Source organism: Pagrus pagrus, assembly GCF_965226575.1.
Source record: "Pagrus pagrus genome assembly, chromosome: 17".
Lineage (NCBI taxonomy): Eukaryota > Metazoa > Chordata > Actinopteri > Spariformes > Sparidae > Pagrus > Pagrus pagrus.
In genome coordinates, this window is record NC_140201.1 from 14,810,579 (window position 1) to 14,827,383 (window position 16,805).

Sequence of the window (16,805 nt, forward strand, 5' to 3'; positions counted from 1 at the left end):
GGCCAGATACAGACTGTAAATCATTGGCCTCCAAGCAGTCACCAACTGTCTGCCAAGTCCCTGCAGTTAAGACGCTGTCTGTCCTCACAAAAGTTCACTAACTTAGGAGTGTAATCGAGTACAATATACTTGTACTTTGAGTATATGCATTTTATTTTACTGTATAGTTCTTTTCCAGTATAATTCAAGGAGAAATAATATTAATACGTGAATACTTTTACATGCAAACATAAGTTTATAAAGCAATAATCGCCTCGACTGGTTGCAACAGAAAAATGTTATTTACACATTAAAGGATGAGTTCACCCAAAAATGAAAATTCAGTCATTATCTTCTCCCAGGTGAGTATTTGTAGTCCACAAAACATTTCTGGAGCTTCACAGCAAAACAGTGTTGCAGCACTCTCCTAAACAACTGAAGTAGATGGGGACTTGTTTTAAAACGTTAAAAAAAGGCTGCATGAGGCCATTTTATGTTGCATATTTTGGTTTTAAAACAAGTCCCTATCTTCTCTAGGTGTTTAGGAGAATGCTGCAATGCTGTTTTGCTGTGAAGCTCCAGAAATGTTTTGCAGTCTTCACCCAACTCTCCATCGGTGTGGGGGTGATTATATAATGACTGAATTTTCCTTTTTGGGTGAACTTTTCCTTTAATGTGAATAATGAAATGACAACATATTACACATATAATAAAGGGGCATTCTGTATTATCAGTTCATTTAGACTTTTGATTCTTATTTGGTCTTCTGAATATAGACTTTGGTTCATGAGGAGTCGGGTGTGGGGGGACAGTCTTGAAGCCATGAGGCGGGTCTTTCCCTCCTCGGGCCAAAATAGCGCGTTTGTCCTGCTCGGAAAAAACGTCGCCACCCCAGAGACCTGAGCACGCGCTTCGTCCAGGGTCCGACCGGGTGGATAATCATTAACCAGACCGACAAGTCTGCCACCACCTGAGGAGCAAACTCTTCTTCACCTCACAGACATGACACCAACATGAGCTGCTGTGTGGACCTCCTCGGTACCGGTCGTGTTTATTCGAAGTGAGACGCGCTTCAGCGACGCGATGTTGTTCTGGCAGCCCTACACTGAAAACTTCCGAGCCCCCGTGCAGAGACAAGGCGGCGGCGGGTTCACACGGTATGAGCTGATAAACACAAGGGTGAAATGTTTATTTAGTTTGTTTTATAGTTCTCCGTCACACATGTTAATGAGTAACTCTTTTGGTTATCGCTTCCTCTCACGTTTGAGCCAGTGAGCCGTGTCGCTCCGTGGGTTGTTGCAGTCTTTCTTCTCTCCCAGTGTTCATCTTTGTTGACAGTAATGACTTAGTAGGTGCATTATAGTTTCTGAGCGCAGAGCGCAACTACAGTTGGACACAATGACGGAAGCTCTGAGGTTTGTGATTGGCTAATCTCCCTGCGCTGGGCACAGAAGGCGCGCTCTGATTGGTCGACCGCCTCTCCTGGCATCCTTCCTGAGGCTGGCGGTGGCAGCCCTGCAGGCTTCACAGACCGACAGTCTGAATGCTGAGGGAGCCATGTTGACGCTTGGTTTTGTATCAACCGCTGCACTTTGGATGGTTAAAGGACTGCGTCTCAAGGACTGGGAGCCTTAGCGGTGATTCCAGCCCCGCGATGAGAAGAGGAGAGCGGGTTGGGATGGTACAGGGAGCGCCAGAGGAGAGCCGCCCCTAGGTCACCGGACATCACACAGTTGATTCAAAGCAAGTGAAGTTGATGCTAGCTAGCCTGATAGCTAGGTAGCAACAGCTGTGCGGACGCTGCGTGGGATGCGGCGGGTGGACTAAAACAAAAATCATCCTCTCTGCTTGTTGCCTTTTCTTGGGCTAACGTTAGCTAGACCGATTGAAGACGCTGTGCCTGAGGTAACGACTGCGCTGCTGGATTCATGCTAGCTTGCATAAGTTGCCTTTGTAGAGCTAGCTAACTGTTAGCTAACGTTAGCATGTTGACAATCAGCTCGCATCTTCAGTCACGACCAACATTTCGCTAGCTGAGTGGACTCTAACTTATCGTTACTTTCAGGCAGTCTGCCAGTTGTGGAGCAGTGTGTTTGGTGATTGAAGCCCCTAAAAATCTCGAGTGGAGATATGGCGATACATCCAGTCCCTGTGGAAAGCTACCAGTTCGCCTGCTCAGCTTGCCAAGGAGCGGCTAGCGGGCTAGCAGCATAACTTTCCTCTCACGGCGTCACTCAGAAGAACCCACTTCCTCGCTAGCCGACCTCTCGTACCTGAAGCAAGCTGGCGGCCCTCCGAGTAGAAGCCGAGGACAAGGAGCTGGGGCCGATGGCCTGGGTGCTGAAGATGGACGACGCCACCATAGAGTCGGGGCTGGTGCACGACTTCGATGCCAGCCTGTCCGGCATCGGGCAGGAGCTGGGGGCTGGAGCCTACAGCATGAGGTTAGAGACGGGGTCAACATGCCAACATGCCCAGCTTCAACAAACACACTCTGTCTGGAAGAGTTCATATTACACCCCCTGTCTGCGTGTGTTACCCCCTTTGTATTGAGTGTGATGGCTTCTCTTTGTTTTGGGATTTGGAGTAGGGCAGCCACTGTAGGGTGCTACGATCAGGGACAAAGATTAATTTCTCTAAAACCACACAAAGCAAAGGAACAACATGTGTTACACTGTGAGCTTCAAATGTGTTGCATTGGTTCACCCTGTTGCTTGGATTATTGGTGAGTTGCCAAATGGAGACCTAAAGTTTGTGTACACTTCAAGATAACTCAGAGGAAGCCTGCAGTTGAGGCCCTGTTTTGGCCCCTCGAAACAGCTCTATGGCTTTGCTAGAGACCCGTGTGTGTGGGAACAAAAGGCTGTACATTATGTCAAAGGTGACGGGTCTGATTATAGTATTTTTAATTAGAAAACTTCCTTAAAGGGTCATTTGACTTGGAGGTATGAGTGGCATAAGTTTCTGTCCTCTCCCATGCAGCTTAAGAAACACCTAACTATCCTTTTTATTTTAAATTAAATGATTTTTTTTCAACAATCTTTATTATAGTATTGATTTAAACGACAAGGGTGTTTCTGACTGATGATTATCAAAGTTCATTTTGAGGGAAATAATCTCATTTAACTCTGATGCATTAAGCAGTTTTGTTCGAAGTTTGGCAATCTGACTAAACTTTAACAATCATGGATGATCAGTCAGAAACATTCTCATTTTGTCAGAATAGTTCCTTGAATATATTGGCCGAAGTTAGAAAACATTTCTTATCAAAGTAAACAAACTTAAAAATCGGGCCAGGCATTCAATACCAACTCTTGACCCTTTAAGGTTATCAACTGTAATGTGTCTAGCAGCAAAAGTTGGTAATGTGTGCAAGCTCTGGTTTTTGAGCACTTGACAAAACAGATTCACAGCAGGCTTTCTGATTAAGTTGCTGTTTAGAGCTTTTGATCAAATCACACAATCTTCCTCAGCGACAGTCTGTCCAGTCCTTATCGAATTTTAAATGTTCAAATTTCCTTTTTTAAAACTTGTTTACATTCACCAAATTGTGGTGCTGAAACTGATAACATTATGTTCTAGTAGCCACAAACACACAATTGTACAATATGCACAAGTTACAGGAAATACATGCAGCTCTGAAACTAATTTTCCCATGTTAACTTTGCTGTGATCCCAACATTTGTTCCTAAATGTGTCATCTCATGAATCAGTGGCACAGTGGTTAGTCAGCGCTCCTTGTTGATAATTTGTCTGCGGTATTTTGGTATTGTTGTAAACCACCTGTTCAGTTAGTAACTCCTGGTATGTCTGCGCCGTGTTACGTAATAGGTTACGGGAGGTGATGATATTTGTGTGACGAAGGCAAGGATCCCAGGGCATGCATGTGTCTTATCAGCTGCGGCCTCCTCAGCCATCTGCTTTTAGCGTGAGTTTATCTGAGCGTGACGTGGACTTGTGCTAGACTCCTGTGAGAGTAAGCAAGTCGACTAATACTCGAGCGATGGTGTTGCATCTAAGTGAATTAGTAAAATTAGAGAGTTTGCGTGGTGTCAGTGGCTCCAGGAGTAGTGTGCTATCTGTGTTGCTGGGGTGGGTGGGTTTGCGGGGCATGTTTGGAGTCAGCAGCTGGTAGGAACAGAATGTCTCAGTGTGTCAGTGGAGCCAGCTCCTCAGATTTCAGGAAGCAGATGTAGTTTTCCTGGGCAGCAGGGGCTAACAGCGTTGTGGTACCCACTCGGCAGAGAAAACGCATCAGCAACTAATCGAGAAAGGTGATTTGAGGGTGAAAATCCAGCAGGCTGCCGTTTGTAAGACTTTGTTGTTTGGAGTAAAGTGCTGCAGGAATGTCTTGAAATTGTGGAGCTGTTTTTGTTGATGTTTTTTTAAAGTGTGGCTGAGGTTTAGAGCAGCAGCAGCATCACTTGCCAAAAAGTTTTTCCAGGTAATGAGATGCCATGATCTGCATTTCTTTGCTCTTTTCCTGCACAGGCACTGAGATCTGCACACACACACACACACTTGTGCCCCCCCGTTCACTGTGCACCCGTTGACACTCCTGCAACATTTGTCAGGGTGAGCTGAAGACGGGTTGGTTGTCTCGATTGGCTGCCAAGTGTGAGAGATAGTGTGTGTCAGCAGCAGCTCAGGCTATCTCTGGGTGTTTTTGTTCATTTATCCTGCTGCACCCTCATGCATACATAATAAGAGAGCCATTTGATCGATGGAAAGCCTTCGTCACTTCTTCTAAAATAAGCTGATCCATTTTATAATAAAAATTGAGCATGCAACAGTTTAAATTTGGTGTGTTTTTTAGAGATAAACTGCAAAGTTGTTTAACGAGAACGTCCAGTCTCTCCAAATAAAGGCAGGGTTTCTTTTTGCTTTAAGGGACTTCATGGTGATTATGTTGCCATAAGGATGGGCCCCACGTGTCATTGGAGATTCAATAAAAGCTTTCGAATTTTTAATAAATAACAAGCCAAAACATTGAGAGTCCCGAGGCAAGGAAAATGCGCCAATTAAGCTGTTCACGGAAAACTTCTAAGCTCCCACAACTGTTCTGTTATGATGGAGTCTTCTGTTTTCTCGCATGTCTTTTCTGCCTCGCACTCATGCTGACTGTGTTGTTGTGTTCCTCTCCTCTCTCTTCCGTCTCTTCCTCTCAGCGATGTGCTGGCTCTGCCAATCTTCAAGCAGGAGGACTCCAGCATTCCTCCTGAAAACGAGACCAAAAACCCCCCATTCCAGTATGTGCTGTGCACCGCCACGTCGCCCGCTGTCAAGCTGCATGACGAGACGCTCACATACCTAAACCAAGGTGAGATGCACGATATATGCGCGCAGGAGAAAGTTTTGGTTTTGCTTCTCCTTAATTTCTCTTTCAATATGTATTGCTTTGTTTGTCTGCTTAAACAGCTAAAACTGCACATTAAGACTTCTGTATTTGATGGTTCATACATACATGTCGCACTTCTTTGTGCTCTACCCATCTTTTAACATCAATAAATAATTAGCACATAAATTTATTGCACATTAGTGTAATTACTGTAAAATGAAACCATTGCTGACGTGAGCTCTTTTGGCCTGTGCTCAGCGCCGTCAGTGTGGCGATGATGGATGCATTGCTTCATGGCACAAATGAAGATTGACTTTATTTAATGTCATTTAAAGGGATTTACGAGAATGGAGGAAATCATAACATCTTCTTTTCTTATGAGAAGCAGCAACAGATGTGAACATGTATATGTGTCTCTATATGCTTTACTGCAAGACAGAAGTTGTAAGTCAATTATTACAGATTAACAGAATAAGACATTATTTCCCCAGTGTGGAATTATTGAGAATTGTTAGCGCAGCAAAAATGCAGCTTTAGGTCACTTATTTGCTCATGCAAGAACATTTTTCCAAACCACTGAGTGTGCTGTTTGAAGATGATCATCTGTGTCAGGATGGCATATTGTGTGCCAAGTTTACCGTGTAGTCAGATGTATAAGTTCGGTAGAGAAGAGAATAGTCCTGCGGTGCCAGTATAATTGCGTTAACAGGGAGCCTACTACTCCGATTATTATCGGTTTAAAAGCACAAACAGAATAAAAATGCTTCCTTTATCCGAATTAACAAGGCCCAAGCCGGTAGCAGGGGGGTACTTTAAACCTTTTTATAAACCCATTAAATTAAAAATTGTCCCATGTAAACAATAAAACCTGATTATTTTCAGGCTGCGTTCTTTCTGAGCATGCACATCGTCTAATGTATGTGCGTGGTGATGTACGTTTCTCCACTTACCGAAGGTAGCAGCTTCTAAGGTTAACTGGTCTACTGGTCTAGAGTTTATACAGATCTTGGAGAACTTAATAAAATTGCGTGCCTAGACAGCAGAAACATTTGAAGTAGTGACTTATTCAAACAAGTCCACAAGAAAATGAAGGAAGCCAGATAGACTGGCGTGTTGAACAAACTATAAACTGATAAATATCAGACAAGGGAGAGGAATGCATGACGTAACATCACTTTTGTGCGGATCACACAGCTGTTCCGATTAAATTCATTGTTGCATATAAACAACAGACCCTATTAACCCCAACCCATGTAAACTGTTGACCTGAAATCTTCAAGTCAACAGTTTACATGTCATTTATAGAAGTTATTTGAACTCAACTTCTTGAGGTATGTCTTTACACCGTGGACAACAATCTTTAGAAGTATGTTGCATGTCAAACCATGTGAGATGGATCTAGTCCTGGTCACAACCTGTGTCAAACTGTTTCATATCAGTCATGTCAGATGGTGTGAGGAATACCTCTATTGACAAAAGAAACTTGCGTCATCCGTCTGCACCACCCTCATAAAATTTAGTGAAACAATAAATAAGCTTTGGTCATAGTGCAGGTACCTTACTTACCTTACCTTACAGGAGCAGGAGATTGGGTAGAAGGACGGCAACATGAAATTCTGATCTTGCAGCCTCACTTTGGTCACTGAAGCTCTACATCAGCTCGAGATCTGTTGGGCTTTTGTCGCAGTACAATCCAAGACCAACGTTTTTGATCGACAGCCAAAAATTCCAAAGCCACATTTCTCTCCAGTTGTCAACTTTTGTATGGGACAACTGGAAAATCCCACAGCTTAAATGGCCTTCACATTAAACATTGCGTTGGAAACCGAGAGCTTTGTCTCAAGCTTTACAAATAAAATCTGCTATGAAGTTGTCTCAAATAGCCGAAACTTTCCTCTGCAGTACTCTGTCAGCGCTGGAGAATGGTCTGGCTGCACCAATTTGTATTCTAGTAATACAGTTAAAAAAATGCTTTAGCTTGTTTTGTATTTCTACCATCAAAAGAAACTGTAAAAGATGGTAGTGTGAAAGGGGGACTAAGAGTAACTTGCCAATTTCAACGTCTAGGTTTGATACCTCTGAGGTAGTTGTTGTTGTTGTTTCACATAGCGACAGGGATTTGAAAACAGTAACACGTATAGCGGGAGGAAGAGGGGAACCAACTGTCTACATCCGTTGAGTCAGACTAGCCACAAAGACAACTCTTAGATAAGTACCTCAACAAAGTTTTACAAAAAAGTACAGCCCTTAAACCATACAGAGATTTCAGTCTCAGCTAAATTATATGGCAACAAAAACTATTATCTTTAAGGAAACCATTAGAGCACAGGGAATAGCTGTGTTCACTCCACTGTCTTTTGTTTTTAAAATTGCTCATTTTTTGCCACCTCATGCATCATGTTTCTGTCTCTCTTCTGTCGCTCTCAGGCCAGTCTTACGAGGTGCGTATGTTGGACAACAGGAAGCCAGGGGAGCTACCAGAGATCAATAACAAGATGGTGAAGGTGAGAGTATCCTCACAGCTGGAGGACAGCTGGACAGGAACACTTTTATTTATCCCGTCAAGTACACACCTAACATGGCGTGTGTGTGTGTGTGTGTGTGTGTGTGTAGAGCATAGTGCGAGTGGTGTTTCATGACCGCCGGCTGCAGTACACGGAGCACCAGCAGCTGGAGGGCTGGAAGTGGAACCGTCCAGGCGACCGTCTTCTTGACATCGGTAATGATGCATAACAAGAAATGTTTACCTTAACTGTCACATGTGTGATGTGGAGCTCAAGTATCTGTGTGCGTTTGTGTGTGTGCGTGACAGACATCCCCATGTCGGTGGGCATTGTGGAGCCGAAGACTCACCCCTCCCAGCTTAATGCGGCAGAGTTCCTGTGGGATATGAACAAAAGAACTTCTGTTTTTGTGCAGGTAACACACACAAACACACAGCCTCACTCACACAAACCACAAACACACACACAGCAGCTCCCTTTAGTGCCATCTGTTGGGCGTGCCACCGGATTTCCACATCAAACGCATATTTTGATCACACTCGTCCTCTTGTCTCCCCGCCGTCTGCAGGTGCACTGCATCAGCACAGAGTTCACTCCCAGGAAGCATGGCGGCGAGAAGGGCGTCCCCTTCAGGATCCAGTTCGACACGTTCGCCCAGGGAGAAAGTGGAGAGTACGCAGAGCACCTCCACTCTGCCTCCTGCCAAATCAAAGTCTTTAAGGTATACACTCACTCTATCACAGGTGGGCTTTTTATACCTACCCAGTCCATTAAAGCTGTCTTCCTCTTCCTGTTTAGCCAAAGGGCGCGGACCGTAAGCAAAAGACAGACAGGGAGAAGATGGAGAAACGCACACCTCAAGAGAGGGAAAAGTACCAGCCTTCTTATGATACCACTATCCTGTCAGAGGTCAGTATGCTGCAGCCAAGGATTGTCAGGCCTTACAAACACGAAACTAGGCTAAATACTACCAGGTATGCTGCTTCAGTTTTGTTTGGGGGGGATAACCATGTTAGTGAATCGAATATATTTCTGCAAAGTGGCTGGTAAGGGGCCATGCTGGTGTTTTAGCTTGTGCACAGCAAATGACTACGATATTGCCAACCATTTTCTCAAGCATGCACTAATTGGAATGAATGTTTACCATCCAAACAGCCTTCACATTGTATTTAAAAACTTCAATATATTCAATTTACAGTGATGTACAACAGGAAAAAAGCAGAGAAATGCAGCAAATGCTCATTTCTAAAAAGCTGTGACGAAAAATTTATTGCGTTTTTGCTTAATAACTGACACTAACTAATGCTTATCCTTCATCAAAACTGTTGCCAACTAATTTTCTGCCAACCAAATGTTGGATTAATCCGCTTTGATTATCGAGCTTTGAAAAAAATCTACCGAACAGCAGTCACTTAAATTCGCGGAGCTACCAAATTCACATATTTTTTTATTCTTTACCCATTTTTATCTGGCTTTGAATTTTTTTATTTTTCTTTTTTTTCCCCAACGAGATATAAAATTAAAATGCTGTTGGCAGTTGACACACAAATTGTTCGACCCCAGGAAAAGGGAATTTTTTTGCAAATGGCTTGGAGTCTTAAAGGCAAAATTTGCTCTTTCTTTCTCTCTCTTTTTTTTTTTTTTTTCTTTCTGTTGGATGTTTTTAAGTTTCATCTGTTCTGGGCACCCCAGTAGCTCAGTTGGTAGAGCCTTTGCTGCATGTGCTCCCCCGTCTCTCTCATCCCCTTTGCTGTCGATCTTCAGTCTTTGACTGACTTTGAAAAAACAGAAAAATAATAATAAAAAAAAAAGAAGTTTCGTTTGTTTGGAATTAGCCACTTAAAGGAAAGTTTGAAACAAATGTGAGCACTTGTGTGTTGGAATTTTAGAGCATAGTGTCAGTGACTAATAAATAAAGAGAAGTCATGACACAGTCGTTAGATGGAAGAGCTTCTCACAGGTTCATCAATAAACAACCACAGAAAAGGTTTTAGAACAAAGTGCTCTTCAACTGCAGTGCATCATAATATGATGATTATTCAACTTGCCAAAAGAGTCAAAGTGATGGATTGTTCACTGCGATGGATTATATGTCATCTCCAGGAAGTTTTCATTCTGTTGCAACATCGACAGAAACCAGTGAGAATGGAGACTGCAGAGTTCATATAAAATCTGGAAACTTTGGAAAATGCTTAATATGAACCGTTATTTGTTCAAGGTTAGGAATATGCTTGAATTTTAATATAATCCTTTTAAAAATGATCAATTTTGAACATAATCTGGTGTTTCATCCACACAATCACTCAAAAATCATTCGTCATTTGTTTGTTGTCTTCTGGTGGCGCAATTAGCGAGCATACAAAGTTACTGTATGTATGATGTAATTCAGTAAACTTTATTTTTCCCCGTTGCGTTTATATTATCAACTTGGATAAGATGTCAAAGGCTTTGAGAGTCTGGAAGTTGTTGTTGTAGATTTTTGAAAAGTGCTTACATTTTACTCCTAAATAATCTGTAAGAAACCCTGCGTCTGGTATGCTTCAGGAAGTGGTTGGCAGTAATGTTAAGATGCATCTGATGTCATGATAAGTTAAATTTGAGGACAGCCTTAAACGGTATACACTCACAAGTATTTGTGAAATGCCGTCTCTGCTATTTTTTTTTCAATAATGTTTTAGTGTTTGGTGATGGATGTCTGTATGTCAGGTGCTCACATCCACAATAAAACAGGAAAACCCTGCACAGTTTGCACGATATGAGCTAAAATGTACATAAAAACACAGGTCCTTCGATTAAGTCCTCGACTTTTATTAAAATCAAAGTACAGATGAAAAGGTTTTGTCTCTCTGATGTTTTATCACAGCTGAAAAAAGAAAAGAAATCTGTGCCTGAGCAGTAATTTAATATGTTCTGAGACTGCCTCAGGTTCTTCACCCTGTGTGTGATTTAAGTGTGTTCTCTGAGTTTTTGGTCATGTTTGCATGTCTGTCACCGACTGGCTTACCTCTGCTGTGTGTCTGTTCATAGACGAGGCTTGAACCCATCATAGAGGATGCGGGTGACCACGAGCTGAAAAAGTCAAGCAAGCGGACACTTCCCGCTGACTGTGGCGACTCCCTGGCCAAGAGAGGCAGTGTAAGCACCCTCCTCGACTCTCCTCCCCATGAATCCATCCACAGTCTGCCCCCTGTAGACACCCAGCTGTTTAATGTTTTTAACTGCGGGTGGGGTTGAGATGGTGCAAAGCTAATTTCCCAATCCACCTTTGACTTTTCCTCCACCTTTATGCCTTTAGTCTTACAGTATTAATTAATCCAGTAAGTCTGATTCACTGGGTATTTATATATGTGTGTCTTCTCTCAGTGCTCCCCGTGGCCGGACAATGCCTACGTCAGCCCCAACCAGGCAGCTACTCCCTCCTTCTCCTCCGCCCCGCTGTCCACCTATACAACCTCCTCAGTACCGGACAGGTAACCATGTCACCATATCTGTGTGTGTGGCCTTTAACCGAGGTGTGTGTTGATCTCCCCTCTCTTAAATGTCGTCTCTTGTGTTGTAGTGACTCGTCCTCACCCAATCACCAGGCAGACCCTGGCAGCAACTCGGAGGTTAGTCTGCACTCTTCTTACATGTATGAACTGGTAGAAAAGCAGACATTTTAAGATGGCACAGTAGAAAAAGCCCAGATGTAAATAATAAAATAAACAAGGGTCAATTCCATTCAGCGTCCTGGTGTTGTGTAGGCTGCCTCACTGTTGTATTATAAATGTAACTGGTTACAACTGTGCCTCAGATTGGCATGTATGAATTGGTCTATCATGATAGTTATGATAGTTACAACTTATCATACATTACTTAATGACTTATCAATACACGTACATGATCTCAATCATTTTTGCTGACCTTGATGAAGCCCACTGTGTTCACATTTGTGTGTGTTTACATAAGAGTACCGAAGCATTATTTCACATTTTATTTATTGTTTTGGTTGTGTGGTTTCCTTTTATTTATGTATTATGCTAATATTATGGTGAATTGTGTCAGAATATTTGATTTTTCATTTCGTAACTGATAATGGTAAATAAGACAGATCAGTGGCAAAATAATTTAATCAGCAGTTGCGGCCACGTCAAACATTTAGAGCTGCGCAGTGTTGTATGTTCGCTCAATGGGACTAAATTGGTGGGGAAACTAAAGCTCAGACCCAGATGTGGAAGTGTGTGTTTTGTGTTGATGCCCTGTGTGTCTCTGTCCCCCTGCAGCAGCTGAGCCCCACTGCCTCCATCCAGGATGCACAGAAGTGGCTACTGAAAAATCGCTTCAACTCCTACACACGACTCTTCTCTCACTTCTCAGGTACACACACACACGCACTGTCAAACACGCTGTAACATGGATTGAATGTTGTAACAGCTGCAGTGCAAGTGACCATCCCTCTCACTTGTTATGTAGGTTCTGATTTGTTGAAGCTAACCCGGGACGACCTGGTTCAGATTTGTGGGCCGGCAGATGGCATCAGACTCTTCAATGCACTTAAATCCAGGTGTGTGTCTTTGTGTGTGTTTTTGAGGTTGTGTTCACCTGTATGAGCAATAAGAAGGTGACAGTATTTTTTTCATCTTTCATACCTGTGTGTGTGTGTTCGTGCATGTGCAGGTCTGTGCGTCCCAGGTTGACCGTGTACGTCTGTCAGGAGTCCCCTCGAGAGAGCCCCCTGCTGGAGAGACACGGCAGCAATGAAAACGGAGAACACAGCATCTCCTCTAGTTTACACGGTAAACAAGCTCTGTGTTTTAACAGCAGCCCGACACTGATATAAATCTATGGAGTAATGCAGAGTGTCAATTTTAACATGCGTTCAAACCTGTTCTCTGCTCTGTGTCTGTGCAGTGTATCATGCTCTGTACCTAGAGGAGCTCACAGCCGCAGAGCTGATCCGCAAGATGGCATCTGTGTGTTGTCTTCCACTGGGCACGATCAACCAGGTGTACAGACAGGGTCCTACAGGCATACACATCCTGCTCAGTGACCAGGTACCAACACAAACACATGCACAGACCCTTTTCTTCTCCATTAGCACTTTAAAACACACTCTCAGCAGTGGAGGGCTCTTTATCCAGAGGGACGGTATAATTAAATAGGTAAACTGTGGGATACACTGGAAAAAAAAAAAACATCACCATTGATTCTGTTCGACTCCTTGATCACTCAGCTTTCGAGATGTGCTTTGTGCTGCTTTTGTAACATCTGCAAAATGATGAGCACCTGTTCAAGATAGTCTGTGCTATGGTTGATTTTCTAAATTGATGTGATGAGTATATTATATTATAGGGTCCAAGAAAAATTTGATTAATTATGAATAAATGATTTCCTGTTTTTTATTACACTTCAATTCCTGTGAATTTTGTCTAAACCCTCAAACCTATGGAAGACGCTTAACCTATTGAAATCCATAAACCATAATATTTCGGCTCTCAGATATTGACATTGATATCTAGGCCTGTGCAAGTTTCATCTCGGTCTATCAATGATCTGTCCTTTTTCTTTTGTTTTTATTTATCATTTTGAAAGACCAAACTAAACCAGAACCCGAACACTCTTCATTTACTGTCATAAGTAACAAAGAAAAGCAGCAAATCCTTATATTTAATAAGCTGAAACCAGCAAATGTTTGACATTTCTGCTTGAAAAATGACTGAAACAGTTAATCAGTTATCAGAATAGTTGGCAATACATTTTTTTTCCATTAACTCATTGATAAATCGACTCTTTGTTGCAGCTCTGTTCCAAACAAATGCAAAAAATAGAGCTGAAATGAACGGGACAAAGAGTAAATGGCACGACTGATTCACTCTGTGCAGAGAAAGAAATGAGCTGTGCGTCACTATTTTGTCTGCTGTCTGAGCAGGAACAGCAGCTCCACTGTCTATAGTGTCACTTATTTGCATGTCATTTACATTCTCACAGACTGACTGTACTGAGTTGTACCTCCTCTCCTAACTCTGAATGCTCTGTCCGTCATGTTAGCCACCACTAAAACTTTAAGGAACCTTTAGTTTGATTAGTTCCCTTTCAACATGTCTGTTTTGTCTTCCAGATGGTTTACAACTTGCCTGACGAGAGCTGTTTTTTGATCAGCACAGTCAAAGGTGAGCTCATAATGCACCAGTAGCCTCTCTCATTGTCATTTGGCCTGTAACAAGGCTCTGTAGATGATTATTTCACAAGGATTTAACAAACTTCTTCCTTCATCACGTTCGTCTCTCTCTCTCTCCAGATGAACTGGGCGAAGGACTCCATCTAATCCTGAAGTAGTGAGGAGGACAGATGGCATCACTAATACTCCACCCTCTGTTTTGGAGCTGAAGCCTCCCTCTGTCCCTCTCCGCCTGCCTCCACTCTTTCCTTGTACTTCCTCCCGTTCTCTCCAAACGTTTGCTCGATGGAAAGCAAGAGAGACTGCGCTAAAGCCATGTAAATGTTAGAATCTGACATGGGTGTGTCCACTGTTTCATATTGAAAACACTATATAACGGAGGAGACTGGATAAAAGAGGAGAGACTGGGGGGATATGGTGTCAGGGGAAAGATAATGATGTATGTATTTTGATTTTATTATTTTATTGTTTGTCTTTTTATATGGTTTCTGTGGGAGAAGGGAGGGGAGGGAGGCTCCAGGAGAGGGGAGAGTAGCGTTCTGGCTGGCAGGAGAAGGAAAGAAAGCAGACTTTTCCTTATTGCTCGTTGCCCTTCTTACACAACGCGCACAACCAGCACTAGGCCAGTATTTGATAACCTGTACTGCTGAACAGCATGCGATCTCAACATACTAACTTGCTTAAAGGAGGATCCCAACGTACTCTGCTTGTTTAACATTCTTGACGGGGTTGTCTTAATAAGTAAACCATTTATTGATCAGCTGAGCTTGATAACCCCTGAAGTATCCAGGCTAAATTTGTGGAAGTGGCGTCATTTGTGGATGTTGACACCAACATTCAAATTTTTTTTTTGCTTGGACTTTGTCGGACTGATTTCATTAACTTTCGTCACATAGAGGTGGCCTATGTGATTTTTTTTTTTAGACTTCCAGCCATATCTCTGTCCCACCCAGCTCAACTCCCTTAACGTACGTCCTGTTTTGCCTGCGCTTTTTACCGTTTTTAGTTAACGCTTTATTTATGGATCAGCCGTTTCTCTCGCTCTCATTGAATTTACTTGTTTCTGGTGCCATATAGGCTTTTTAACTCAATCGTGTAGTCTCATTCACAATCACAGTGCACACGCACCTCGTCTTTGACTCCTCTGCTTTCTGTGCTGACTTTGAAACACTGGTTTAGAGGAGTGTGGTTTACGCCCTCTGGGATTTTGGCCATAAACGTGCAACATAAGACAGACGTGGAGTAGTAACGCCTATCCAAAAACCTACTATTATGTGGACCAAAACGGGTTTCAGATTAATAGGCACTTTCTGAGGAAAAGCCTCATTGGCTCTGTACATCTTGGTCACTTGAAGCATTCATAGAACTGATCAGATGGCTAATTAAACCCTCATCTAGTGGAGTTGCTTGTGCGCTGCATGTACATAATAATAATGAACCCCCCACCAGGATCTGCTCTGCTAGAAACAACCAGACACACAGCAGGCTGGTAGTATCACTGCAGTAGCCTTGTTTCAGTAGTCTTATCCTGTAGGCTAGAAAACCATGGCAGCTCCACATCCATCTTCAAAATCTTGTGTTTTTAGTGTAGCTGAACACAGGAAGTTACAGGTCACGTGTTTCCAGTGCGCGTACCTTTTGAAAGGTGACAGGAAGTCTCACCGTAGGTTTAGTTGAACCCCTTTTGATTTTGGTGCACAATGTCTGGCAAAGTGCATACAGTTTGCACGCCTCTAAGTGTCAGATGGTGTGAGCGTGTGTGTGTGCATGTGTATCATTTTCCGTTCTTGCAAAGAAAACTTAATTATGTCAGTAGTCGTCATGAACTTTTCCCTGTTGGTATGATGAAACTGTGTTTAGCTTGCTGTTTAGTAAAGAGCATGTGGAAGATGGGGGGGGGGAGGAGGGAGGGAGGGAGGGAGGGATGATTTCAGTGTAACCCCTCCTTTTTTCCAGATGTTAGAGACCAAGTCTGCACTGAAAAATCACAAAACTCAAGCTTGATGTGTAGTCAGTAGTCCTACAGCCACACCCTCTTCTTATCCGCCTATCAGAAGGAGAACAAAAGAAAAAAAAAGAAGCGTCTGTGTTTTAGTCTCACCATGCGCCAGAGCCAGGACTGTAGCTCTTGTGGTGTTTACAAGGACATGAGTACCACAGCACAGTATACTGTGTTCATCGACTCAAAGATTAGTGAGTAACAGAGCGGATGTGATGCCAAGTCAGGCAAACTCTGGTGAGAAGTTTTGGTCCCCTGAAGGCCTGACCAGTCGTCTGTCTGCGTGACTGAGTGTGTATGTGTGTGTGTGTGTGTGTGAGTGAGAGAGTGTGTGAGCAGGAGAGGTGACCACCGTTCATGTACAGCCTAATGTCAATGATGATGCTTCTCATGTGCACAGTATCGTATGCTGGAGATGTACACAACCACATGTGCTGGGAATAAATGATTTCATAACTTTCTCTGGTGTCTTGCTTCCTCGTAGTTGTGAAGAAGAGTATTCAGTTGACACATGAGCAGGAGTTGAAGCAATTTTAAGGATTTTAACAACTTTTTGTGGAAAGAAACAATATCAGAAACATTTAAAATCAAAGTACAGGGTTTTATTTACATTTTCAAACATCTTTATAATAAAGCATTTTATATTTCCTGACATTGAACTGAAGTATAGTTATCTTTTCTCAAGAGGACAGAGAAATGGGTAATGGCACGAGTGTTAATTTCTCAGAGATCCTCAAAAGCTCTTTGGGCAGGCAGAATCCTAAAAAAGCATTTGTTGCTTATACAGGGGCATCGTAATCAGACTCAGGCACCATGAACAACTGTCTC

At 42.8% G+C, this 16,805-nt stretch overlaps 1 protein-coding gene across 3 annotated transcripts; it reads left to right on the plus strand.

Annotated features, from left to right (window-relative positions):
* The first annotated feature begins 757 nt into the window (after window positions 1-757).
* On the plus strand, window positions 758-15,889 carry ubp1 (upstream binding protein 1). 3 transcript variants are annotated; one of them, XM_084378882.1, is made up of 17 exons: window positions 1,464-1,884; window positions 2,045-2,423; window positions 5,148-5,299; window positions 7,745-7,821; window positions 7,931-8,036; window positions 8,130-8,236; window positions 8,390-8,542; window positions 8,620-8,730; window positions 10,849-10,956; window positions 11,185-11,291; window positions 11,381-11,429; window positions 12,084-12,177; window positions 12,274-12,364; window positions 12,478-12,596; window positions 12,712-12,854; window positions 13,919-13,970; window positions 14,099-15,889. In XM_084378882.1, the coding sequence occupies exons 2-17, from the start codon at window positions 2,308-2,310 to the stop codon at window positions 14,134-14,136; spliced, it is 1,623 nt and encodes a 540-aa protein (XP_084235008.1). In that variant the 5' UTR covers window positions 1,464-1,884; window positions 2,045-2,307; the 3' UTR covers window positions 14,137-15,889. The 3 variants fall into 3 exon arrangements, with proteins under 3 accessions (XP_084235009.1, XP_084235008.1, XP_084235007.1); XM_084378883.1 differs by lacking the exons at window positions 1,464-1,884; window positions 2,045-2,423 and adding an exon at window positions 758-1,136; XM_084378881.1 differs by having other exon boundaries at window positions 1,464-2,423.
* The last annotated feature ends 916 nt before the right edge of the window (window positions 15,890-16,805 follow it).